This window comes from Mucor mucedo (genome assembly GCF_025094135.1).
Source record: "Mucor mucedo strain NRRL 3635 chromosome Unknown EV154scaffold_46, whole genome shotgun sequence".
Taxonomy (NCBI): Eukaryota; Fungi; Mucoromycota; class Mucoromycetes; order Mucorales; family Mucoraceae; genus Mucor; species Mucor mucedo.
The window spans coordinates 1-26,201 of record NW_026252330.1 but is presented as its reverse complement, the minus strand read 5'-3'; the positions used below and the strand labels follow the sequence as shown (position 1 = coordinate 26,201).

At 37.2% G+C, this 26,201-nt stretch overlaps 12 protein-coding genes across 12 annotated transcripts; 7 read left to right on the top strand and 5 right to left on the bottom strand.

The window, feature by feature from the left end:
* Positions 1-217: 217 nt before the first annotated feature.
* EV154DRAFT_420862 (kinase-like domain-containing protein) lies at positions 218-2,102 on the bottom strand (the record flags this gene model as incomplete). The annotated part of the gene is made up of 12 exons (XM_051595973.1): positions 218-370; positions 436-545; positions 609-687; positions 750-829; positions 893-964; positions 1,055-1,181; positions 1,255-1,314; positions 1,378-1,510; positions 1,581-1,633; positions 1,718-1,804; positions 1,890-1,935; positions 2,002-2,102. The coding sequence occupies 12 exons, from the start codon at positions 2,100-2,102 to the stop codon at positions 218-220; spliced, it is 1,101 nt and encodes a 366-aa protein (XP_051457524.1).
* Positions 2,103-2,607: 505 nt separating this feature from the next.
* Positions 2,608-3,966, top strand: EV154DRAFT_509194 (checkpoint protein Hus1/Mec3; the record flags this gene model as incomplete). The annotated part of the gene is made up of 5 exons (XM_051601594.1): positions 2,608-2,741; positions 2,840-2,951; positions 3,008-3,020; positions 3,088-3,520; positions 3,590-3,966. Coding segments are annotated over exons 1-5 (813 nt in total), but the record flags the coding sequence as incomplete, so codon positions are not given.
* On the top strand, positions 3,897-4,666 carry EV154DRAFT_509190 (CHY zinc finger-domain-containing protein). The gene is made up of 4 exons (XM_051601593.1): positions 3,897-3,970; positions 4,046-4,188; positions 4,246-4,362; positions 4,434-4,666. The coding sequence occupies exons 1-4, from the start codon at positions 3,944-3,946 to the stop codon at positions 4,516-4,518; spliced, it is 372 nt and encodes a 123-aa protein (XP_051457522.1). The 5' UTR covers positions 3,897-3,943; the 3' UTR covers positions 4,519-4,666.
* On the bottom strand, positions 4,535-6,081 carry EV154DRAFT_509189 (uncharacterized protein). The gene is made up of 6 exons (XM_051601592.1): positions 6,034-6,081; positions 5,896-5,944; positions 5,721-5,815; positions 5,466-5,642; positions 5,379-5,400; positions 4,535-5,305 (listed from the first exon to the last, which is right to left on the bottom strand). Exons 1-6 carry the CDS (start codon positions 6,043-6,045, stop codon positions 4,734-4,736), a joined length of 927 nt encoding a protein of 308 aa, XP_051457521.1. The 5' UTR covers positions 6,046-6,081; the 3' UTR covers positions 4,535-4,733.
* A 7-nt stretch (positions 6,082-6,088) lies between these two features.
* Positions 6,089-7,063, top strand: EV154DRAFT_509180 (uncharacterized protein). The gene is made up of 3 exons (XM_051601591.1): positions 6,089-6,623; positions 6,702-6,910; positions 7,004-7,063. The coding sequence occupies exons 1-3, from the start codon at positions 6,545-6,547 to the stop codon at positions 7,028-7,030; spliced, it is 315 nt and encodes a 104-aa protein (XP_051457520.1). The 5' UTR covers positions 6,089-6,544; the 3' UTR covers positions 7,031-7,063.
* EV154DRAFT_509174 (endoribonuclease L-PSP) lies at positions 6,988-8,286 on the bottom strand. Its single transcript, XM_051601590.1, has 5 exons — positions 7,754-8,286; positions 7,666-7,701; positions 7,522-7,587; positions 7,274-7,437; positions 6,988-7,183 (listed from the first exon to the last, which is right to left on the bottom strand). The coding sequence occupies exons 1-5, from the start codon at positions 7,797-7,799 to the stop codon at positions 7,085-7,087; spliced, it is 411 nt and encodes a 136-aa protein (XP_051457519.1). The 5' UTR covers positions 7,800-8,286; the 3' UTR covers positions 6,988-7,084.
* A 109-nt stretch (positions 8,287-8,395) lies between these two features.
* EV154DRAFT_229503 (uncharacterized protein) lies at positions 8,396-9,290 on the top strand. The gene has a single exon (XM_051594493.1). It carries the CDS (start codon positions 8,576-8,578, stop codon positions 9,173-9,175), a length of 600 nt encoding a protein of 199 aa, XP_051457518.1. The 5' UTR covers positions 8,396-8,575; the 3' UTR covers positions 9,176-9,290.
* Positions 9,291-9,926: 636 nt separating this feature from the next.
* Positions 9,927-13,238, top strand: EV154DRAFT_588777 (uncharacterized protein; the record flags this gene model as incomplete). Its single annotated transcript, XM_051606836.1, has 1 exon — positions 9,927-13,238. The coding sequence occupies exon 1, from the start codon at positions 10,209-10,211 to the stop codon at positions 13,236-13,238; it is 3,030 nt and encodes a 1,009-aa protein (XP_051457517.1). The 5' UTR covers positions 9,927-10,208.
* A 1,805-nt stretch (positions 13,239-15,043) lies between these two features.
* Positions 15,044-17,691, top strand: EV154DRAFT_563572 (protein transporter SEC23; the record flags this gene model as incomplete). Its single annotated transcript, XM_051605795.1, has 6 exons — positions 15,044-15,070; positions 15,143-15,324; positions 15,391-15,685; positions 15,752-15,930; positions 16,014-17,135; positions 17,205-17,691. The coding sequence occupies 6 exons, from the start codon at positions 15,044-15,046 to the stop codon at positions 17,689-17,691; spliced, it is 2,292 nt and encodes a 763-aa protein (XP_051457516.1).
* A 603-nt stretch (positions 17,692-18,294) lies between these two features.
* EV154DRAFT_588776 (uncharacterized protein) lies at positions 18,295-22,068 on the bottom strand (the record flags this gene model as incomplete). Its single annotated transcript, XM_051606835.1, has 6 exons — positions 18,295-18,305; positions 18,379-19,836; positions 19,908-20,356; positions 20,424-21,864; positions 21,924-21,968; positions 22,026-22,068. The coding sequence occupies 6 exons, from the start codon at positions 22,066-22,068 to the stop codon at positions 18,295-18,297; spliced, it is 3,447 nt and encodes a 1,148-aa protein (XP_051457515.1).
* A 382-nt stretch (positions 22,069-22,450) lies between these two features.
* On the top strand, positions 22,451-22,958 carry EV154DRAFT_481499 (uncharacterized protein; the record flags this gene model as incomplete). The annotated part of the gene is made up of 2 exons (XM_051598392.1): positions 22,451-22,479; positions 22,667-22,958. 2 exons carry the CDS (start codon positions 22,451-22,453, stop codon positions 22,956-22,958), a joined length of 321 nt encoding a protein of 106 aa, XP_051457514.1.
* An 850-nt stretch (positions 22,959-23,808) lies between these two features.
* On the bottom strand, positions 23,809-25,907 carry EV154DRAFT_563570 (Rab3 GTPase-activating protein regulatory subunit N-terminus-domain-containing protein; the record flags this gene model as incomplete). The annotated part of the gene is made up of 6 exons (XM_051605794.1): positions 23,809-25,023; positions 25,098-25,152; positions 25,225-25,281; positions 25,356-25,555; positions 25,621-25,658; positions 25,742-25,907. 6 exons carry the CDS (start codon positions 25,905-25,907, stop codon positions 23,809-23,811), a joined length of 1,731 nt encoding a protein of 576 aa, XP_051457513.1.
* Between the last annotated feature and the right edge of the window lie 294 nt (positions 25,908-26,201).

The following is a 26,201-nucleotide window of genomic DNA, read 5'->3' as shown; positions in this document are numbered from 1 at the left end:
AAACCGCTTAAATCGCGTTCCAAATGAGGATCGACCTCCACAGGGCTAATGATGGATTGATCTGAAGAATAGCCCATATCATTGGCAGCTGAAGAAGAGTTATACCGAGTTCGTTTGGAAGTAGGGGTGGTAATACTACATGTTATCCCCCATCACATTTTTAGTATGACCATGCGATGATGGATGATTTTTTTTTCTTTCTTAAAAAAAAAAAAAGTTACCTGTTATGACGTCTCAATCCTCTCATATCTAATTTTAGACTATGTCTTCTTGCTTTAAACATCTTGACTTCCTCAATAATTGTCTCCTTTATATCATCCACTGTATTTAACGACTCGAAAGAGAAATCCACTGTAGTTGCATGCACAGGCTTTTTTTTTTTTTCATAATCATCAGAACAAGGCTTCATTTTTTATTTTTTATTTTTCGTCCTACCTCATCATCGGGATCATGAAATAACTCGAAATACGGGTGCTTCAGGGCCTCTTGTACATCAATGCGGGACATGGGGTCAAACGACAAGAGTTTTTCCAATAAATCCAATGCTGATAAAAAAGTCAGTTCTAATGATGCCCGGTTACTATTTAACTTTTTTTTTTTTGCTTTACCAGTAGGTGTTGCATTAGGGTACAATTGCGAAATTGGGATTTTCTCGAATCTTTCCAGACTTTTAATATACGTTTGAGCCTACACATAGATAGAACCTGTTTAAATACAGAGTAGTCAAACAAAAAAAAGGGGGGCCTTACACGTTCACTTCCAATGCGGTTCAGTGTATCATCATCGGGGGTTCCAAGCACGTATAATATTTGGTTTAACTGGTCAACAACTAGTTTAAAAAAAAAAGAGAGAATGATGAGTCTACGAACCAATAGAAAGACAAACTACTTACAGTCTCTTCCTTTAAATAGTGGTTTGTTGCCTAATAATTCAGCAAATATACAACCCAAAGACCAGATATCAACTATATATATATATATAAAGTAGCGGGTTATTATGATTAAATAAGATATAAATAGGTGTTGCTATAATTACTTGCTTGCTTTTGTATAACTTCTAAAACTCAACATGATTTCTGGTGCTCTGTACCATCGTGTAGCGACATATTCGGTCATGAATCCTGCATCCCCTTCACCATTTCTGGTATCAACATAACCACGAGCCAGTCCGAAATCACAGATCTTTTTTTTGTGTTAGGGGACAAGTTTGTAAATACATGTCACATTCTCTCTCTCTCTTTTTTTTTTTGTTTACCTTTAATTCACATTTGGTATTTACCAAGAGGTTACAAGGTTTCAAGTCTCTGTGTAGTACCTGTAATATTTTTTTGCTTTTTAGGATTCCCCCCTTGTCTATTTATATAAAATAACTCTTTACATTGGCACTGTGAATATACTTTAATCCACAACAAGCTTGATAAATGAAGCTCTGAAAATGCTCGTCCGTCAAAGGTTGACCAGATCGAATGATCTGATGTAAATCCGCCTCCATTAATTCTTGATACAGATATCTAGTTAAAAAAAAAAAAAAGAAAGTCAATTTTTTTTTAAAAGGTCAAGGAAGTGATTCTTTTTCTTTACATTTCATTGAAATCAGAATAGTCCACTATATCCATATCAATTAACCCAATAATCTAAAAGAAACTCGGCTTTCCTATGTTAACCTCTTTGCAGATAATCAAGGCACCCCCCATTCGTTTTTTTTTTTTTTTTTTTACATTCTTATGTCCATTAAAGTGTTCCAAAAGCTTTAATTCTCTGAGTGCTCGTTTCGTCAAAATCGGTCTTTCAAACAATTTACACACCTACAACAGAACATAGACAAAAAAAAGAAAAAGGGAGGGGTGAGTTTTATCCTTTGCTATGAACAAGGGAAAAAAAAAGGCTTACTTTTTTAATAGCACACTTTTCTCCATTACGTGTATTTTCTGCTGCACTAATTCAAAAACTCGTTGGCATAACAATTTTTTATATTGTCTCTCTCTCTCTCTTTGGTGTTTACCAGACAACGCCATAAGCGCCTTGACCGATTTCTTTAACAAAAGCGTACTTTTCGTACACTTGAAAATTTTGATTAAAACAAGGTAATGAATGGTATCCCATGTTGCAATTAAAAAAAAAAAGGGGGGAGAAAGAAAAAAAAAAAAGAGTTTATAAATAAATGTTTTTCTGTTTAAAGTGATCTCGTGTGACTTTGTTATTTAAGCTTTTTTTTTTTTTCTATTAGGTATTAGTATTGTTGCATGTTGTTATCACTTTTTTTTTCCTTCCCAGTAATCCAAGTTCATTTTCATAAATAAGGTAAAACTGGTCTTGAGTCAGAGTGAGAGAGGAATTAATCAGGCAATGTATATGAAAAAGATTTTTTTTTGAAAGTTTGTGTAACTATTTCACGATTGTAACACAATCAGGTTTCAACATTTGCTAAAAAAAAAAAAAGGGACACTGTGTAAAATAAGCTATTCTGTGAATTGGATTGTTGCCTACTCCATATGACTGTTGTCTTTTTTACATGAATAACAATAGCATTGAAATAGTTGAATAGGCAACCCACTTATTTTAGAGTTCCCCCCCCCCATCTTCTCATGGATTTACCAATAACCAACGTCACACCATACACGCCGTCACATAAAATTGCTATTTTTTTTCTCTCCCAAACTTTTTTTTTTAAATCTTTTTCTTTCTTTTTCTTTAATAATATGGATTTCAAAGGAGTGTTTGTGAGCACCAAGGACTTTTCTAGTAAAAATAAAAGCATCCACCGTTTGCATGTTGTGAGAAAAGTCTCCCCCCCTTTTTTTTGCTTGCTAAATATCTTCTTCCCCCCTCCACGCGTGTAGAACTCACTGGGTTTTTAAAGAAAATGGGCGAAATATGTTTAATTACCCTCAAGGACCATCATATCAAGATGGTTGCCTATACTGCAGGAACCACCAGTACCTCTGTTTGGGTGTAAGCCATATTTCCCTTCTTTAATTTACTCTTGAAGTAACTAATGTTCCATATAGGAAAGTGGATCCTGTAAGATAGCTTTTATATATATATATATATGGATGCAGCATCGACTGAAAGATATAATCACCCGTAGGAGGCCATCTTTGCGAGATACTTATTACAAGGTACCATCAGTCTGCTGGTACAAGCACGTGACCTGCATCAAATGGTGTATGCCGTGTCTCAAAGTAAAAGTACCACGGTTGAACTAATCCACCACAATATCGAGCAGCCTTTTTTACGATTTACGTCCGAGTCTGATCATGCAGAGGAGATAGGGGAGTTAGACGTGGATCTTGTGTCTGAACATCAGGTGCGTCACATCAAGGAACCTGGTACGGATATTCCTGATGTATGTTTAACTTTACCACCCATCAATTCGCTTGTGAATTTTGTTACGGCGCATAGTCGTACGATTGAGACCATCAGTCTCTGTGCGAATAGAACGGGTTACCTGCAATTGTCCGTCAAAAGTCCCTCTGTGGCTGCTGAATTAGTCACGAACGGCCTTACCATACCACCTCTTAGTAAGTTTCCTATAGAATGAGTTGTTTTTGTTTTTTGTTGACTTTTGAAGTTTATGTGTGTGTAAATAGGTGTTCGTATCCCAGACCTTGAGGACCCTACCACCGAATTCACTGTGCATGTCAAGTCCAAACAAATTAAAAAATTTCTGAATTGCAAGATGCTGAACCTGACCGACGTCTTTTTCTCAATAAAAGACAGAGTTCAGCTCAACTTTTTTGTGTTTTTCAATTTAGGCAATGGTGCCAATAGTGTATTGACGGTGCATGTTCCTATATTCATTCAATAATAATAAAAGAAGTCGTCAACTAAAATAAAGCGGCATCTTAAAAAATATTGACAACAACAAAGCTCCTTTTTTTTTTTTGCCACCCCTTTTTTTTTTTTTCTCTCTTGTCAATACTTTTTTTTTTTTTTTTGTCATAATGTGTAAACACATTCTTAATGCACAGGTACACTATTCAGTCTCATGAAACTCATGGATGCTTTGCTTTTTTTCTTTCATCTAACTCTATAAAAAAAAAAAGGTAGCTATTCGTGCCCCTTGTTGTAAAAGATGGTTTGATTGTGCTGAATGTCATGCTGCCGTGACTGATCATCCCTTGAGAAAGACGGATGAAATGGTCTTTGCCTGTAAAAAATGTAAAAAGGCCTTTCGCAAGGACATGACGTAAAAAACTATTTCCCATTTTTTTAAAAGAAAGAAAGACTTATCCTTTTTTGATAGTGATTATGAGGAAGAGGATGAGTTTTGCCCTCATTGCGATAACCAATATGTGATTAATGCAGTTACGCCTGAAGCTAGAATTGGTATTGAGACTGAAGATATTCGTGTAGATAACAGGTTTGGGAAGAAAAAGAAAAAAAAGGCAAAAAGAAAATAAGGGTTCTAAATAGAATATTTTTCTTTTTTAGAGTGGTGAAGGATGATCGCTTCAGGGTGAAAACCGAGCAAATTAACAATATCTTTGATATTGATGGATCGCACATGTTGGGTTAAATAGCAATACCTCCTCCACACACACACACACACACACGGGAAACAAACAAAAAAACTCGTGCTAATTATATATATATATATAAGAAAGAGAGGGATTCGTTGGTTAAAAAATAAATATACATATACAGAGAAGAAAAAAAAAAAAAAGGGAACGGGAAGGGTAATTATTTATTAATATTAAGGCTATTTCTTTTTATATATATATATATGTATGATTATTTTTTTGTTGTGGTTGCTAGGGTACTGAGGCCAAGTTGGTTACCAGCATGACTATCGAAGAGCATGCGTAGACCTTGCTGTGGTTTTAATATGGCAGTAGTAGTGGATTGAGGACCTAAAGGAGGGGATTGGACATAGGGTCTTTTATTAGTCTGAGAGACAAATGAATGATCATCATCGTCCTCCGTATTGTAAAAGGAAAGTACACTGTTTCTTCGGGATGTACTGGTGGTGGTAGATGAGGAGGTAGTTGATTTCACAAGTCGGGGTTCTTGTAACATGTGAATCGTACCTTGAGCCTGCTCAAGCATCTGTGTGTATTCAAACATGCGCTTCACAATATCGTGCACACTACCCTTTTGCTCACGTTGATGATTCTCAATCGACACAAGTCGACTTTGCAATTGATTATTTTCGTATACAACCGAGGCTAAATCCGAATACATGTTCCGAATGGCTTGCGTCGCAAATACATCCGATTCCTTTTGTGTCTTGACTGCTCGTTCTAGTAATACTTGAAGATTCACATTGACTTCCTCTGTCGCTGTTAAATCTTGTTCTATCTCGACTGATCCTAAAAAAGTTAATCTTTTATTCTGTACTAAATAAATAAAAAAAAGAGGGCATGATGAATGACTTACACACTCTATCCTTGGATTTTTCCTATATAAAATTTTATTAATTTTTATTTTTATTTTCACTTCCCTTTTTAAAAAAGAGGGACATACCAAATCTACGGCAATACCATCCATTTGCTGTACTAATCCGGCCATATTGCGTCGAAATTCCGCCAATTCTTCCCTTGCTTGTTCCATTTCTCGTAAAAACTGCATACGTTCTGTTGCATCGAGTGAGTTGGTATGAGCTTGCTGAGTGATGGAAGGTGTAGAATACGACGAGGTGGGCTTGATAGAATAAGTAAAAAAAAGAGTCCATTTTTGTTGATTTATAATCAAATAAAAAGAAAAGAAAAAATGGCATACCTTGATATCTTCTTGTGTTGAGAATTTATAATCGTCTCCATAGTAGTCGATACAAGCTTCTACAACGCTCGATCTTCGTTCATGCACAAGGTTTTCTGCAATTAATGTCAATGAGGATGAAAAAAAAGGTAAAAAAAAAAAAAAAAGGGTAGTTATTTTTTATTTTATTTTTTACCGTTGGATGTCTCTGCTTGGTTATGATTAGGATAAGGATGACCGTAAGACTATTCAGAGATGGTGAATTTTTTTTAAAAAAAAAAACTCCCCCATTTTAATTATTATTTTTTTTTTATTTTTTTACTTGGGAAATCACCTCGGAATCCATTTATCGCTTCATAAGGTAAGAGAAATATGAAAGGGACGTGAAAAAAATAAAAAAAAAAATTAAAAAAAAAGAAAAAGTTTATATTCGACCAATTGCATATCTTCAATCGTCGTTTAAATTGATCTTGCTGCTGCTGCTGCTACTACTTGTTGCTTTTGGGCCTTAATCACACATTACACTGGGGAGCCTAAAAATACCCCCCATTTTTGTCAATTATTACCAAACTGTAATAAGATAATAAATGACCTTCTCTTTTGTAGTATGAACCACCCTACCACCACCACCACCGGGTTTCTACGGCACATGACATCATAGTGAACGGACACTTTTTTTGTGTGTGATAAAGAGAAATGGGTGACTTTGCTTTTTTTTTAACCTTCCGACCCTATTGGTAATCTGGGGTAAAAATATATAGGTCTTAAAAAAAAAGTCCCCTGGGGGGGTTACTATTACCTGTTTCTACGATAAACACACACCACAAAAAAAATAATTTTAGAACATGCAACCTTCCACAACATTACGTGCTGTTCATAAGCCCTTGATTCATTTCCTTGGTCCCAGAGCTAGTCTCTGGAAAGGTAGGAAGAGAGAGACTTCTGATCGTTTTTTTTTTTTTTTTGACTAATGGCATTAAACTCCCTAAATCACTATTCTAGATGCACCTCATCACACTGGTCCTCACCCTTTAACACCTGCTAATCTTGTTAAGCACGTTGCTAAGGCTAGTACTCCCGCCACTCCTCCCAAGGCTGCTAGTGCTACTGCTGCCTCTCCCAAGGCCACTGTTGGTGCCTTGGAATTCAGTCAGTTGGCTGCTCGTTACCGTCGCGCACCTATTTCCGAGGCAGAAATGGAAGCTATTGAGGTAATTTTATTTAATATAAAAACAGCTAGAAACAGACACGAGCTTAGATATTAATCCCTCTCATTTTTTTATTTTATATCCCTCTCCTAACAGAGTGGTGGAGCTACTTATATTATTTAAAAGTGGGGGATAATAATAATAATAATAATAAAAAAGGTGTAGAATTTATCTATTCTAGAGAGTTGCAGCAACACATTCAATTTCAACATCCACATCTTTGGGAAGACGAGCTACCTGTACAGCACTACGTGCAGGCTGATGATGAACAAAGAACTTTTTTTTTTTTTAAAAGGAGATTGTTGTTTTAGTGTTTTATAACTGGTCTTTTTTTTATTATTATAAAATGTGTAATATAAAGTTTACCTTTGCATAGACAGCATTCATGGCTGCAAAATCATTCATGTCTTTTAAGAAAACCGTTGTCTTGACAACCTGATCCACACCTGAACCTGATGCCTTTAATACCTCAACCATATTAGTTAAACTTTGGTGGGTTTGCTCTGTGATGCCACCTGCGATAATCTCGCCTGTTTGAAAGATGGGGGGGGGGAGGTAAGGGTTATTTATAGATTTGGCTTGAAGGGGAGGGACATTCTTTTTAAAATTATTACCAGTGTCTGGAATCACAGGGAGGGAGCCTGAGGTATATACCATGCCATTGACCTTGATAGCCTGAGCTAAATATATATCGAGCGTCTCCAGTTATTTCTTTGTTTCCATGCTTTTCCTCCCTTTTTATATATCAAAAGACTCACCATAAGGTCCAATAGCAGCAGGTGCCTTTGTGGTTTCTAGTATTGATTGTTAGCTAAAGGGAGTGATAGGAAGAAAGGACGGACTTACGAACACGGGTTAATGTAGACAAGGATCGGGTAATGAGTCTATTCATGGCAGGTAATTTTCAAAAAAAGAAAAGAGTGAAAAGTTTTTTTTCCCGTGTACAAAAAAAAAAAAAAAGGCTCAAGAGGGGACAATAAGGTTTTTTTAGAAGTCAGATTTGGCAAGTAGAAGTTGTGTGGTAGATCAACAAAAGAGAGTGAGACCCGAGAGAGGAGAGAATATAAGAGAGAGAGAAGGAGAGTTTTTTTTTTATTATCATTATTATTGATAATGTACATTGTCGTCGACATGGCAATTACTGCTTTTGGGAATGTTGGTAAATAGATATGAAGATGACGACAATTAGCAGCAATAGTCAAGCAAGCAAGAGTTAGTGTTATCGGATATGGCAAGTCATAAAAAAAAAAAAATGAGGTGAAACGAGGTAGGGTCAATTCGGGTGCGTGTGAACACACCTTTATTGTTTGGGTGAGGGTATCCCATATCGGAAACTTTATACCTCCTTTATTTTTTTAATTTAGAACGACCCACGCACCCGCAATTTCATATGCCTTTCTGTTCCGATATTGGCCATGAAATCTAGCCTCTTGCGTGATTTAAAAAATGTATAAATAGAGGCACTCATTTTCCCTTTTTCTTTTTTTTTTTTTTTTATTATCAACCAACATATTTTACATTAATATAAGCATACAATAAAAAAAAAGAACTTCTCCTAGTTATTCAATGAGAAGTATTGCCACAACCTATTCAACACTATTTTCAACTATTTCTTCATTATTTCATCCTCCAATTATTCTTTCTAATTAATTAAAAATATTATCAAAAATGGCTAATTTCCCTACTTGGATCAACAAAAACAAATCAACAATCAATAACAGCTCTAATCTCTCCCCAAGACAAGTGGCCAATAAGGCGTATTCTCTGGCCATCAAGAAATTGGATAAAGATGATAAAAGACGAAGACCCCAATACACTGTACGTGAAAGACTCTTGCTATCCAACACCATGACAAGAGCCGAAGATTTATTAAACAAGCGCACAAGCCGTCTCAATCGTAGAGTCTTGGCTGTTGAGCACGAGGAAGAAGTTGTTTCTTCTCCTATTCATACTCCTCCTCCACCACCACTTCCTGCCGCATTATTACCACCATCACCATCACCACCAGTAGCAGCACCTGCACCTGCACCTACACATGCACCTACACCTGTACCATCAGTACCTGTGATGACTGCTCCTACCGCAATGGCCGTCGTCGTCGTCAAGAATGATGAGGTGATGGTTACACCAGCTCAGATCAAGCATAATGAGTCACGCATGATCACTCCAGAACAGATCGCTGTCTCTTTGGCTGTGGTGGCTGTGGCGGCTTACTCTTCATTGTCCGCAGAACAAAACACCACCGCAGATTTTTTCAGTGATGAGTAAAATTTCTTAATTTGAACGTTTGTGTAAGGGAGGATGAAAAAATTGCCTTATAAAGAATTATAGTGTAACGGTTTATTTTTAAATAAATTATATTTTTAAAAATAAAATACTAGAATTTCAGTGCTAGTATTGGTAGGTAGCCGGGTTCCCAGGGTGCTACCAGCTCGTATGGCAGTATCGGTTGGTAGCCGGGTTCTCCAGGATGCTACCAGCTCGTATACTAGGCAAACGGGGACTATCCTAACCAGTTGGGCAGCCAGACACCAATTGTGCCATTTGATAGATTCAGAGACCATATATAATGACAGGTACATTGATTGGCAAATAAAAACTATACAAGCTTTGACCAGGCAGACAGACGGTTGCAGAACCAATCAGTACAGCTTACATCCCACTAAGAAAAACACTGGAATTGGATTACATAATCCAGACGGTAACGTATAGGGCCAAATTGAATGTTCTATAAAACAAATAGGAGAGATTAGCGATCATGACAAACGATTATATTATCCTACATACCTCTACGATGGTTATGTTATCTTGCTTGTCTACAGTAATCAAATTTCTATTAGAAAATTTTCTTTTTGCGCGATTACATGTCATAAAATACCTTATAAATCATTTGGTCATGGGCCGAACACGAACGTGATTCTCTATAGTGTAAAATAACAATAAGAAAACACATTACTTAGATAAGTTATTCATATTTACCAGTTAATCGCAGGTTATGGTCTATACGGGTGAAACGACATTGGACTTTATAAATGGACATGTATTGTCTTACTATTCTCCTGACATTCTTATAATATTGATCGGAAGCTATGAAAATGTTAATCTATATATTCTGTAGCAGTAGTTGCTCTAAATACCTCGTAATAAGTTCAATCAATGTAAAAAAAACAAAAAACGAATGAAGGTTATTGAAGAAAACTTAATAAAAAATTTTTACCTTTATGCCAAAAACAGTCACCATTAAGAGTATTTGAAAGGTCAAAGGCCAAAAAGAGAAGCTGTTCCTTTTTCTTAATTCAAGATGTTCGAACATAAATTCCGTGGAATCAAAAAAACTGAAAAGGCTCGCCAAACAATTTATTGTGCTGAATGCCAAAAAACAATAGTTTCACAGAACATCAAGCGTCACTGTCGTACTGCTGGTCACCAAAAAGCACTGTCAGCAAAAGTCACTCCTATAACTCCCAGTAACATTTCGATTTCTGAAGATAACGACCCCGAATCAATTGTTGATTTATCAGATGAAAACATTCAAGTATCCGAAGATCTGTTATTGAACAGTATTGAGGATCAGTATAACGAGGAAGATATTGAAACTTCTAGTGAAATCGATGATAATGATTCTGATGATGAATCAGAGTCAGAAAGAGAGCAAGTCAATGAAAGCACACTCAACGGCACTGCTACCGAATTTTTTGTTGGAAGATTTAGTGCAGTTCAGAACGAAGCTAATACCGAAGATGCAACCAACGATATTAATACATTTAATGGTATGGTACCCATTTGGGAGGCCTCCTCTGGTGTTGAATGGAACAACTTCGTTGAATCAAACTATCCTTTCAACACTACCCAAAATTTTGTTTTGCAAGCTCTTGTAAATGGAGACGACGACCAGTTATCCAGAAGACAATTAAAGAAAATGCTTTACACCATGAACTTGTTGCTCAAATTAAAAGATAATGCTGTAGAAGAGAACAGAAGTTTCGAACTTCCGGCTCTGGACAATCTTTGGAATTATCAATCTCGCAAAGGCAATAATATCCCTGTTTTTAAAACGGATACAAAAACTACCACTGTCAAAGCCTTTAATAAGCTCCAAAATAAAGATGAAATGGTCGAAAGAAAAGTCTTCTTGAATCTGCCTTCTGAGCATATCAGACTAGCAACATCGAACCCAACGAAGGCCAGTAAAATTACCAAGCTTCCCGATCATACACCTGATCAATCGCTTGATCTTCATCAAGGTAAAAAGTGGAAAGAAAACCCTTCATTCCAACACCCTATGGTAACTGAAATGGGAAAAGATTACTGGGTTGGAGACTTTGTCTACTTGAGAAGTAAAGACCTTTTCTTGATCAAGTCGTTTCATACAAAGAATCAAATTCGACTCGCTGCAGGCTACCGTGTTTTTAAGCAAGACGATTGCTTTGGGATTTCAACAATTACCATGGAGATTCCCTTGGTCCAATTAGGAGGACATTACGAATCCAATGTATGCGGTAGCAAATGCTTTTCTTTGGATTGTGATGGTCAAGGACTGGATTATTTGCATGAATCTTTAGTTCTTAGCAAATCTCCTTTGAAACGTAACAAGTGTGACAGCAATGGAAACGTTGTTCAGAATCAGTATTATAAAGTCAAGGTAACGCCAATTACTTTATTTTCTGATGACTATTCAGGAAATATGTCAAAGCAGCACAATCCGTACGAAAGTTGGTCTATGAACTTTGCTGGATTGCCTTTTGAAGACAGATCGAAAAGGGAAAACACTTGCTTCATTTGGACGGCGCCCAAGACAGATGGAATTAATGCCTTAAGTATCATTCCTTTCATTGTTGATGACTTAAAGATACTTGAGAAGGGTGTACTAATGTATTCAGCAGAAGAAAATGAAATGATTCTAGTAACAGCGCCATTAATGTTCATTATGGCCGATAACCCAGCCCATTCAGACATCTGCGGCATACTTGGGATGACAACAGTTTTTCCGTGTAGAAAATGTTACTTCCGTAACATTAAAAAGCGCAAAAACGAAATTTACGCAGTGACTCCTGAACAGTTACTCGCCAAATACAATAATAGAACCAAAGGCGACTATGTTCTCGCTTTGGATCCAAATGCAGTCATCACCAATGCTGTAGAATTCCCTGTTGCAGCAAAGCTTTTGAGCTATCGAAATCTTGGTGGGAGTGAAAGATTACTAGAATTGGCCAGCTATAATCCTGCAGAAGATACACCAGTGGAAATTCTTCACACAATTTTGCTTGGTGTTGGTAAGTATCTCGTGAACCATTTGATAAAGGTGACACTTTCAAAGAACAAATCGGCCATGGCGATCTTGATAACTGCAGTGAAACGCTATGAATCCTGCAAAAATTACAGCCGTAATTTCTCAAGACAGCTCAAACATTGTGGATCGTTTCTTGGCCGAGATTATAAACAATTGCTTCAAATTCTGCCATTGATCATTTCGCAATTATTTGTCGATCCAGTTCGTGATGCTGAAATCATCGAACTTAACAAGCCTCTAAGCAAGTTGGGTGAGCTGTGCTCATTAGTTTTTGTCCGTCGTGTGCACATGGGGTTTAGTAAGTATGTGAATGATGTGCATGAAGTCATACATGAGTTAACGAAGAGAATCCATGCCTTTGATCTTGCAATCTCAAACCCCACGCCATATTCATGTAAACCTAAGATGCACCTCTTGCATCATCTTCGTGATGATCTGATCAATTTTGGGTGCGCTTTACACTATGAAACAGAAAAAGGTGAGCAATTCAACAAATTTTTACGTGAACATCTATTCCACACAAACAGAAAAGATACGTCCAAAAGCCTTGCGCTGAAATTTGGTAAGCAAGAGCTACTTAGACATATTGTCGATGGAGGGTCTTGGGTGAGCAAAGATATAAAGAGGGTCCGGTACGGCTCGAAGCTCAAAAATTATATTGATATGGCAGGTGATGACTTTTTCTTGGAAATGTTTGGTAGCTCCCGTGAGTTTGCCGATAACAACTACTCGGGGGTAAATACCTTTTCAGTGGGTGTTTGTGGTTTGTTTTCTGTCTGCATAGATAACAACACATCAGTATTTGTAGGTGAGATCACCAAAAACAATGGTAAATTGGTTACTTTGCAGCGATTTCAACCTGATGTTACTGGTAGAACCGGACAGCCTATTAGCTGCACAACTGATGGGTTTATCGAAATTGAGGCAGATAAACTTATTCCAAAGGGTGCTCTTGATATGTTCAACAAAGATGTCAATGGAAACAAGATTATCAACCCATATAAATTTAACACAACTATGCTCCTGACACAGCTTAAATAAAGAACATCTAAATATTTCAAAGACAGGGATTTCGTGCAACAAACACACCTATTTATGAGCATTCTAGTTGCACACGACCATTGTATTTTTAGCTTTTTTATTATTTTCTATTTTTTTATTTTTCAGCCAATCAGATCATGAGGATACAAAAATTTACTTGTAATCGACTAAAAAATCCGCGGTGGTGAAGGCCTTATTAACTCGAGATTACTGCAGACCCATCATGATACCAAACCATTCTACAATGACAGCTCTAACTACCATCATTTAAAAAAAAATATATATATATATTTTGTTTCTAAATTTCTAAAATAAATAAATAAAAAAAAAAATTTATTGTTTCTCTCTCTCTCTCTCATTATTCACGGTTTGTCCCGTTTGCACGTTTCCCCCGACTTTTTCCGAGAAGCCTTACCCCAGATTTTAAAAAGATCTGATAAAAAAAAAAAAAAAAAAATTAGAATTTAGCTCTCTCTCTCTCTTTCCTCTCCGATGGATACTTTTTCCCCGTAAGACCCTTCTAAAGTAAAATGCCGAACGTGCGTTTTTTTTTTTTTTTTTATACACGTGATGTCTTTTCAAGTGGCTGAGTCTCTTCTCTAAAATAAATTCATTCCGCGGCATTTATACACAAGTGACACTTACCACGTCTTCTCAAAAAAAGACTCATTTAGTAGAATCCGTTTTCATTTAGACCACCCTTACCTACATGATGGTTATTTTTTTTTTTTTTTTTTGGCCGTGTGAAATAGTTTTTCGAGCATGAATTAAAGGGTTTTTTTTTTTTTTTTTATCTCACGTGTAAAAGATTGATAGATAATATTTACACATTTTGATTACACTGATCTTACTCATCGATTTCTATCTCTGACTATAAAAAAAAAATTGTCTTGGAGATAAAAGAGAAGTATTGTCATGGGTACACATTTGGATGGGTTATTGCACAGTGCTTAAATATTACCCTAAAAGGAACGCTACGTGTGAATGATTTCATGTGTGTTGGAATGGACATGATCCCTTTAAGAGTGGATAAAAAAATTGTTCCGCGGTAAGTCACATGAGAGAATGTACCGAGGAGGGAGGAGGAGGAGATGAGGGTTCATTGAATAATAAAAAAAAAAAATGCCGGATAACCCAACCAGTTGCGTAGAACATGTGCATGCATATGGGGGGGTAGGAGAACTCTCTCTTTCTTTTTTTTATTGATAAATGTTTAAATAAGGAAAGAAAGTCGCCTTATTTTCGTCCTTCGTTCCAATCGGGCCTCGATATCCACAAAGACTCTAGAACGTCCTACGTGTAACTTTTCTTCTTCACTTGAATCTTCTTCTTCTGTACTTGGGTTTCTGTACTCGGACCCTTCAGAGTCTGAAGAATCCGTTGTATCGGATACGTCGTTCTTTTGTTTATTGTCGTCATCGTTGTAGCCTACTAGTTCCTCCTCCTTCTTTTCATTGTCATGACAATCATTCTTTTCTTCTTCGTCATCCGAAGATACTTCAATGACTTCTGTCAAGGATGGTTTCATCATAGTAAAATATAAAAAGAGTTGTGTGAATTAAAAAAAAAAGAGAGATACGTGAGGGAGGGTTCTCCTGTTTTTATAATGAACGCCCTCACTATTTACTTGTAACAGCTTTATTTTTTTTTATGTAATAATGCTCTGTTACAAATAAAATTCTTCAAGGCCCGCTTTGACCTGTATTTTTCGAAACGGACTTTTAATCTTCTGTTGTGGGTGGGTGGCAAAAAGTAAAAAAAAAAAAAAATTGAACCCTTTTTATTATTTTAATCATCTAAATATAATGAACTTTGACGAAATTGAAGAACAAGTAAAAAGAAGAAGAAGAAAAAAAAAGGAAAAAGAATGGGACATCTAAAAGGTTTTTTTAATCAAAATGTAGGACGGAATCCGTTTCTCGTGGAATGCTTGGCCATCTTCACGTACTGAAGCTACTAAAGCTGTTGTACCTATCGCCTGTCTTTATACACCTTTAAAGGAACGCGAAGACTTTGTAACAAACCCTATTTGGTATGAGCCTGTTGCCTGTAAAGCTCCCTGTCGAGCCATCTTGAACCCTTACTGGTAATTAAGAGTTTAGATTGTGTGTATTTATTTAATTTTCATCTTACAAAAACTTGGGTTGTCTAGTCAAATCGATGTACGTGGAAAACTTTGGATTTGTCCCTTCTGTCTTCAGAGAAACGCACTTCCACCTCACTACAAGGATATTTCCAACACGAATCTTCCTGCCGAACTCTTGCCTAAATATACCACCATCGAATATAATTTGAACCGCGTCGCTCAAATTCCACCCATCTTTTTATTTGTTGTCGACACTTGTCTCGAAGAAGAGGATTTAAAAGCTCTCAAGGAAAGTCTGATTGTCAGTTTGAGTTTATTGCCTGAGTATGCTTGGGTTGGTTTAATCACATTTGGCACAATGGTAAAGAAAAAAAAAATTATCAATACAACAACAAAACAAAAAAAAAACTGAACCAATGTGATATAGACACAAGTCCATGAATTGGGTTTTGCCGATTGTCCCAAATCCTTTGTTTTCCGTGGAACAAAGGATTATGCTGCAAAGCAAATTCAAGAAATGTTGGGTTTAACTAACAATCCTTCTCGTCCTGCTCCTGGTGCTTCTGCTCAACAGAACAGACCTGGTCCTCAAATGGCTGCCAACAGGTATATATTATATAAAAAAAGAAAAAGAACTGAGATAAAGAAAGAGGCACTAACCTTTTCGTCGTTTTTTTTTTAAAAAAAAGATTCTTGCTTCCTGTCAAGGATTGTGAATTTGTATTGACATCCATCTTGGAAAATCTTCAACGTGATCCTTGGCCCGTGGCCGATGATAAGCGACCTGAAAGATGTACGGGTGTTGCTATGAGTGTTGCCGTGGGTCTTTTAGAGACTTCTTTCCCCAACACGGGTGCACGCATGATGTTGTTTTCCGGTGGTGCTGCCTCAGAGGGACCTGGTATGGTTGTCAGTAACGAATTAAGAGAGCCTATTCGATCTCATCACGATATCGAAAGAGAGTCCGCCAAACATTATAAGAAGGCTACCAAGTTCTATGAGGCATTAGCCAAGCGTGCTTCACAAAATGGACATACCATCGATATTTTTGCTGGTTGTTTGGATCAAATTGGTTTATTGGAAATGCGATCGATGGTCAATCATACAGGTGGATTCATGATTTTGGCGGATTCTTTTAATACGGCTATCTTTAAGCAAAGTTTCCACCGTATTTTCCAAAAGGATGCTCAGGGACATTTGCAGATGGGTTTTAATGCGACGATGGATGTACAAACGACGCGTGAATTAAAGGTATGTGGTATGATTGGTCATGCCGTATCTGCCAACAAGAAGACAGCCTTTGTGGGAGAAACCGAGATTGGTATTGGTAACACTTCAGCCTGGAAGATGTGTTCCTTGAACCATGAAACCACGAATGCCGTGTATTTTGAGGTTGTCAACCAACCTTCTGCTCCCTTCCAAGCAGGTTCGCGTGGATTGATCCAATTCGTCACGCATTATCAACATTCTACCGGTCAATTCCGTCTTCGTGTGACCACCGTAGCTCGTAACTTTGCAGAGGGACAGAGTCCAGAGATTGCCAACTCATTTGATCAAGAGACCTCTGCTGTTCTTATGTCACGTATTGCTGTCTTCAAGGGCGAAATTGATGATGGACCCGATGTGTTACGCTGGTTGGATCGTATGTTGATCCGTCTCTGTCAACGATTTGCTGACTATCGTAAAGACGATCCTCATTCTTTCAGATTGTCCGAAAACTTTTCAATTTATCCTCAGTTTATGTTTCATTTAAGACGTTCTCAATTCTTGCAAGTCTTTAATAACTCGCCCGATGAAACTGCATTCTACCGGTAAAAAAAAAAAAACTTTATATATTTGTTTTTGTTTGTTCATTGTCCACTGAAACTTCTTTTTTATAGTCATACTTTGAACCGTGAAAACGTGGATTCATCACTCATCATGATTCAACCTACATTGACATCTTATAGCTTTGACACACCACCTCAACCTGTATTATTAGATTCGATCTCGATTAAACCCGACGCGATTTTATTATTGGATACGTTTTTCCACATCTTAATTTTCCACGGTGAGACGATTGCACAATGGCGTAAAGCAGGATATCAAGACCAAGAAGGATACGAAAACTTCAAGGCTCTGTTGGAAGCCCCCGTTTTAGACGCCCAAGACTTATTGTTGGAGAGATTCCCTGTGCCTCGTTACATTGATTGTGATCAAGGAGGTTCTCAAGCTCGTTTCTTGCTTTCCAAATTAAATCCTTCCACCACGCATACCTCAGGCAGTCCTTACAGTGCTGCTGCAGGTGCCGTCGTCCTCACCGATGATGTCAGTTTGCAAGTGTTTATGGAACATTTGAAGAAGTTGGCCGTTGCTGGTGCCTCTTAAAAAAAAAATTTATTACATACATAAAAAAAAAAAAAAAAAATGCACATCATTTTTTTATTAAGTTTTTTTTTTTGTATTTCCAACAATTGAGGTCTGTGCATAAAATATTGGGCGCGAGAGACATGTCTGGGGGGACAATCACTCGGAAAATTGAGTCACCGGATCAACCGGACCAACCGACGTAGCCAGACTGGCTTGTTGGTATTTATTTGATAAGTCATACCTTTTAAACGAAATGATGTTAGTATCTGTACAATTATATGTGTTTGCCGTCGCCATACTTATGTGTATTATAAAAGGTACGCCTAAATGGCGGAAGCGGCTGAGCATCGATCGAGACTATGGAAGAAAAACCAATTAACCCAATGTTTTTTGCACCGTTTTGATCACGGTTAATGGTTGTTGATTTTGAAGAGATTCTTCTTGGGCACTTCGAGTTGTTGCAAACTACTGCCCCTTTGAGCCTTTTGATTTTGCCGTTTCTCCTGACAAGTTGCTTACTTGTGCAAGAAAAACATGAGCTGCATGTCACTGTTGACTTGTACTCATCAACCACCGCAAAACTGTCCAATTCTACACTTTTTAGTTGTGTTATAAAAGGGTCTAAGCTTCTTCTAGTATGACCCTTTATGTAAGTCGAAACACCAGACCAGTTTCCCAGAAATGATATGACGCTACGGTTTTTACCAGAGTTACCTAAAAGTCGGAACAGTTTCTGCCTATATGAGGAATGCAGATGCTGGTAATATCTTTTCAGACGAATACTCCTAGTGACTTGACGCTGGTTTAGATACGACGGTGTAAGCTCCTTTTTGTTTTTAATTTTTCTTTGTCTCTGTATCATGTGCTTGGTGTCTAGTATAGCGCTATTTACTCGCTTTGCCGTCAGTTCAAAGGTCACTTCATTTTCGACATCGTGGTCACAATTTTCCAGACTTTCCAGTGCGCTATACCTATTAATACTTTGAAACATAGAAGAAGATTTGGTTGCACTGATTGAAGCAGTTGTTACAACACCTGGATCTAAGCCTTGAATAATTGCTTGGCCTGATATGATGCTATTTTGTGATTTTTCAGAAAGACATATACCAGCTGTTGGGGTTGGTTCATTCTGATTATGTATCCCTTTGTTTAAGTAATACATTTCTGAGCTCTTGGTCTTGATTGATTTATTTAGAGAAAGAAGTTGACTGTATACTGCGTTACATTCCTTGCGGATGGTCTTCAAGTTTCGATAGAGGTTTGAATCACAAGTCATTGTACCTAGCTTTTGGTTTTTTCTAAAGGTCTGGCCAAGATCCATTCTAGTATTTTCTATTTCACGAACGTTTTTACTCAGACGGACTTGCAATGCTTTTTCTTCTTTAATTTCTTTGTGAAGACGTTCGACCTTCAGTTTCCTATTTTCTGTATTACTGTCCATGGAGGTGAAACTACTTGTAGAAATAACGTGCGGCACTTCTTCCTTTTGCAAGTTTTTATACCCAAGAAAGTTTAGGCTGTACTTATGACAAAACTTAAATGAATACATTGGGGTTAGTTTTTGTTCCTGGATAATTCTTTCAATCATGTTTAAATTGAAAAAGTTTGAAAAAACCGCCCTCTTGTCCTCTATGGACTTGATTGTTGCCGAACTCGTAAACATATTTACACCATCGAGCTTAAAAATGTTGTACTCTTTAGCAAATAAAAGATATAAGGTCCTGGCATCAACATTGATAGACATCTTTTGCTTTTCTTCGACCTTCTTTGGAAACATTCGATTCTCCTTAAATCTTGTACCCGTCGGACCAACAAACTTGACCAGTGAGTTTCTGATTTTGCGCATCTGAAAAAATCTGAAAGCGTTTTTCTCATCTTTTTTACAACTTATTAGTCGTAACTCGTTGACTATTCTAGCAGAAGTGTCTAATGCATGGGCGGGTATAGATTCTTGCTTATCGTAATAAAGTTGCTTTTTGATATAGGCTGCGTCTACATTTCCTTCGATGGAAGGGGACGTAATCAACATTGTGCATACTGCACACAAAGCTTTAATCTCTTTGGCTGACAGGTCTTTGACATCGTTATCATTGGTATCTAACTCAGTAACATTATCAATTATTACTAAATCTTCGTCATTCTCATTAAAATCTTCGGCGTCTTCTTTGTGTAAAAATTATAAAAACGAAGATTTTTAAAAACAATACGTATGACTGTGTCCCATTAATTATTACCTTCAAATTCGTTGGAATTATCATCTTTATTTACAGGTGGTTCCAAATCTGAACGGCCCCTCTCACAAGAATTGAAAACACCGTCGATAAGTTTCTCCACAACATGTATTTTGTTCAGCTTTCCTGCGTTATATTTTGCAATCGCGTCAAACAAATCTATCATGACCCTTTTTTGGTGTCGCTTTTTAACTGTTTTGAGGGATTTTTGTGAATTTTGTTTCTGCTTCTTTGATGCATGTGGATGGTTCAGACGATGGGATTTCTTCGGACAAAGATGCAAGCGTAAAATAAGGGTAAGTGTGACTCTCAAATCAGAAACAAATCTTTGATAGGTCCACATGTTTGAAAAGTTGGTAAAGAACTGTTTACACGCAGAAACTAAAGTTGGTGTGGTTGTAAAGTCACAATAGTTTTCGCTTGATATTTTTCTTGATACGTAGTCAATCACCCTATATGACGAGTAAAATAAGTTAGGAATCACTGCTCTCAATATAATAATTAAGCATATCTACTTACGGGTGTTTATACTCGTGTGGTTTTTTTCTACCTACTGAACTGGAAAGCAATTTCCAAAAGCCTTTAAACGTAAATATATCACTTTTTTTTAAAAACGTTTCATCACTGTCATCTACAATCGCAATTTTCTCTTCGCCAGTGTCAATTTTGAGTGAGTGAAAATCAATGAATTGAAAATCAAAAAAGGTGCGCTCTCTAGAAGGAAGAATATCACCTGATGTAATACCGTCAACCAAAATCTCCGTTGCTTTCGAAAGGCCCGAACAGCATTTATCACAGATCTCTTGCAGATCTTCGAGCTTTTTCAAAAAGATGCTATAGTCCAAGTCTTTATTAATTACTCGTTTTAGGCTTCTACTGACTGTTCTATAAGCATTATCTTCTACATCTTGGTCTTCCTTTTCATCGATTGCCGTATCTGTATCCTCAGGCGCACTATCTTGTATTGATGATTCTAAGTTTAAACCCATAATAAAGTCACTGATACATTTATCGATGCTGATTTTGCCATTTTGTTTGAGTCGATTGATTTTTTGTTGCACCCACAATGCTGACGTTGGTACATCTTCGAGCTTAACGGTCGGGAAGTGATTCTGCCTGATCAATTGCTCAATCTTTGTTTTTACAATACCAGCAGAGCCTGTTGGAAACTGTTTCGTTGATAGAGTTGATGAAAATCTTTGTATATTTTCAGATAAGGTTTTGTGCTTGTCAATTTTGAACTTGGACCATTTCTTTTGATATAATGTGTTCGTTTCTTCAACAAGCAGCCTAATTATTTCATCATCTATAACAGAGGAGACACTTTGTCTCTTTGCTCTAGGTTTTTTCTCGTCTGAGGCTCGTTTTTTAGCTACAATATTCTTGGGAATTTCAATGGTGGGGGTGGTATCATCTGACATATCTTTGGGTCTGTTTTTGAGTTCCAATCCAAACCATTCAACAGTACCAGTATACGAATTAATTGATTTTAATACACCTAAGTACGGTAAAGAGCGGTCTTGACGGTGCTTGTTGTTGGGATGAATTATTGCTGGTTTAGACCTGCTTGAAAAGCAGTAGATTGTATACCCATAGACTTGACTAAAAGCGTAAAGCAATAGCATGTCTTTTGGAATAACAGTGAGATTTGGATGCCTATTTGAATGCAACACAAAATTATTCTCCAATTTTCCATTAAGAACCCCAACCAAGTATTGTATGGGTGAAGTAACCATCATTATGTCGATATTTTCGTCCATTTGTTTACGAACTACATGTATTTTATGTTTCTTCAGAAACTTGACAGTGCTCTTAATACTTTCATTAAAACTATGCGTATAGTTGTTCATTGCATTAAGAATTATATCACGAAAACTGTTATCAATAGGTATGGTAGGAGAAGTAATGTTTATGTCAACATCTTGGCAAGAAAAACGAAGCAGCTGCTCATCTAGTTGCCCTAATCATAGACGCATTATGAAAAACAGAAAATTATAGGTAAATGAAAATTTTATGTACCTTCTCTACCCTTTCTCTTGTCCAACCGCTTTGTTACGGAGGATGCTTTAATTGTTTTAGGTCAGTCATCTATTGCTTTACTAGGAGCTAGTATCTACTTACGTTCTCCTGTGCTATTGTCGGATGGTGAATGTTTACGCTTCATTAACGAGAAGAGCACGAAAGAGAAACAATACATTGGCAACTTTGGGTTTTTTCATTAAAAAAACCAGTCTCCATTATTCATTTTATTGGTTCATACGAATGAATCTTTCCATCAGTATCAGTATCATAGCCAATCGTAAAATGTTATATTTTTATATTATTACGATGCCTTTGTACAAATTACCAGATATACACATGTATAAAAATACGGGAAAACGTATGTGTGGTAAATCGCATATGGATTAGATACAAAAAACAAATTCATATCTCGATATAGTTGATAACCGCATATAACTATTATCAAGCCCATAGGAAACTGCTAAAATACGGTCAGTAATTTAGGGTTTCACTGTAAAAGAGCAACCCGGGTAGATGAGGACTATATGTCATTGGCATCATTAGGCAGCCAAGGGTAAATATAACAACTATATATTATGCGAATCATTTCATCAATCAAAGCTACTGGCTAGACACCTTCATTTAATGACTCGAATACAACACTTCCAAAAAACGCTTCACCAACTTTTACGTGATCCGAATAAAGCGCAATTGTCATTTCATATCCATAATCATCTTTTGGCTATCTAAATTTCTGGTAGGAGTGTTTCTAATACTGAAAATTTTCGTTTCTCTTCTTGTATTCAGAAAGCAGATATTCAGGTTCAATTGTATCATGATGAAGTAGGTGAAGCTCGCGAAGTATCTTTTGAACTCTCTCTGGACCAAGTTTCAGAAGGTCTGCAAATACTTTTGACATTCTTTCTCAGTAAAAAAGAACAACATAAACTCAACTTAAATTCAAGAGGGAGCTGTTCAATGATTTCTGGATCATGCGCATTATATGAAGCATCACATTTTGAGTCACAGCATCCATATTGCATTGATTTATAAAGCTAAAACAACTAGCATTTCAAATAAAAGAAGGGGGGGGGGGGCGATTTAGCATACACAAGGTATAAAAAACCTTTTCCTGCAACACCTGAACATATCCACAATTCTTCGAGCGTGAGGCTTTTTATTGTAGCCTTTTGTTCCAAGCTTCTTAATACAATTGTTTCTAAAACATCAATCCTCCCAAACCTTTGCGGGTAATCCAAAGAAATACTCGTGGTCTACATAAATAATTATATTTTTTCTTCAGAAAAGAAAAAACGACACCAGCCCTATCCAAAAAATACCATTGTTTTATTCAGAAGAATATCGTTCGTTTATTAAACTTTGAAAGATCTCAAGATACTCGATCAGTACACTGTTGTCAGCCATCTTCCCCCGGTTGAATCTTTATATGAAACCTCAACTAGATTCTTGACTAAATCTTCAATCAATTCATCGACTGGTTCTTAGACCAAATGTGACAGTGACATTCTTAAATTTTTTTTCAACTACGAACTATTCCATATTTCTCGAAAAATTAAGAGCACTTAGGCAACTGGATTTGTACTTATGATTGCGTCGTTTAAACTGTTGACAATTCTGTTTAATGTGGGTTTTTTTCTGTCAAATCGTTTTGCGGAAAAGAAACTTCGAGGCTTTGTAGGTTTTACCAACTTTTCGCTTGGCCATTTAAAATTATTTTAGAGGAATCGACATTTAGTAAAAGTGTAAAACACCAGGAGTTTTTTATATAAAAGCCGGTAATTTCACTGTATCAATTATATTGTTTTTTTACTAGCGAAGCAGTCCCCCCAGACATGTCTCTCGCGCCAAATATTGTATCTCAGCCTTTTTTTTTTTTCTTTTTTCACAAGGCGTTTTCTTCCTGTGTGGTTGGCATGTCATCCATTTGCACGGTGGGTTGAGCGTCCTTTAAGACAATTTTCACTTTTCGTACCTCACCATCCGGACCGACCATCAAACAATTCGAAAGTCCCCCATATTCATTTTTATCCGCTGGACTCTTTCGTCTTTCAGGACTCACCATACTACTTCCCAATGGTTCACGAGCACATGGCACGAGTTGCCAACCCGAACCCACATGAAACGCACCGACTTGGTTCCCATGACGCATCTGAAAGATCTTGAGATGGCCACGTTTCGATGTATACATGACCAAAAACAACAACACCTTCTTGGGTACGGTACTTTCGACCTGATATAGTTCATGTTCAAATACCTCGACCCAACCACAGACGGCATCACGTACACCCTTCCACATGCGAATCATGTCACCTTGCAACACATCCCATAAAATAACACGACCCAATGCGTCACATGTGGCAGCCAAGGTCTGGCGTTGTGCGCTGGTGGAGGGAGGACAGACGGAAATCGTATTGATCTGTCGCAAAGGATCATTGACGGATAAGATGGAAGGGATGACGGTAGCAGGTTCAATATGACTGGGGGGACGATGCATCTCGGGGACATAAGGTGTGGGTGATTGAGGTCCGGACGATGGATGTGTGGTATGACCCCACCAAGATTTTGCAAATGAAAATACGGGTGAAGTGACACGCGAGACGACATAGCTGGCCATGGTCGTAGGTGACATGAGGGGACGACTCGATTCGGATGTAGCGTAATAAGAAAGCATCGGTTGTGATCCTACAGCGATATAGCGCGAGGTAGCATTTCTTGATGAAGGGAGGTCTGCTGTGGTGGTGGTGGTGTTGGTGGGATCGAGAAAGGGAGTCATGCTATAAGTAGGGGAAGGACCCAAACTAATGATATCCTTCACCTCCTTTTGGTGTTGTAAGTCCCATTTTTTGTAGGTGAAAGCGGTATGCATACGAGAAGCATCAATGCCACTTTCTCGTTGACCATCACATACTCTCAGTACCATCCAAAGACTTTGTCCATCGATACTGACGACACGGTTACCCCGAAATAAGATGGTGATGTCTTCGTCTTCCGTTAATTTATGACCCTGCGATACTTTGACTATGGGTGGTGGTGTTCGGATTTTGATGCTAATGACAGGTGTCAGTTCTAGTTGTTGTTCGGTTAAGAGTGCACCAAGCTAATCATATATCAGTTTTTTTTTTTTTGTGTGCGAGTTATTTCCTCCTCTCTCTCTCTCTCTTTTTTTTTTACCTCTGAAAACACACGGACCCAGCCTGTGTTATAACCACACATGACATAATTTATACTAGAGAAAGAGAGATGAAAAAACAATGAGTGATGAGGAAGGAAATCGTTTGTCAAGACAATAAAACATTACGTTAATCGAGTGGATGGTACAAATAATGGTAGACACAATATCGATGTGATCTCTTCACTACCAAGTAAAAAATGTTGGTGGTGAGATTTTTTTTTTTTTTTCATGCGTTTTTTTTTTTAAAAAATCTTTACCCAGGTTGTTGACAACCAGAACCTTGACCTATAGCGGAATATTCACCTTCGTTATTTAATTTGACCATGACGAACTTTGTCTTGTAAGCTAGTAAGATACTCTTTCCTCCTGCTGAACAGGATATTAAATAGCTATCATGGATGGGTATGTTGGGTGAAGGCGATCGTGTAATAATGTCGGCTGCCGAAGGCACAGGTTCCTAATGAAAAAAAAAGAGTAAGTTTTTTTTAAAAAAAAAAAAGAAAAGAAAGCATTCATTCAAACCTCATCCATGTCATCCATACCGACTTTATTCCAACCGTCTGTTTATCACCATTAGCTTCTTTTTTTTTTTTTTTACCTAATGGGGAGCCTGAAAAAAAAAATGTCTTTTTTTTTTATTTACCTTCTTTGGGTGCTTTAATAATTTGTGAGTCTTCTAACGTTTCGTCCGTGACATCTTTAATAGCGCTGGAGACTTGGGGTAAATTACCCACAAGTATAGACAATATGGGAAAAGGTATTTTATAATGTTCCTCTAGTAAACATTTAAGTCTTTTTGTTGTTGGCATTCTTTTGGATCGTTTTTTTTTAGAAAAAAAAAAAAAAAAAGAAAGGAAAAAAGAAAATCATGTGTCGTCCCCGCTCCTCACAATCACTCCCAATTACCAACGGTAGTACAATTATGTAAACTAAAAAAAATTCGCGAATTCGTGACAGATCAATGCATAAAACAAACCAAAATTCGATCCTAGCTGGATGGCTGAGATCTTATCTATTGGTGTGTTGCCATGTTTATTAAACAGCAGTAATATACTTTATTTGCAAATGATGATGACATCTGATACCTTTTATATATTGAAACA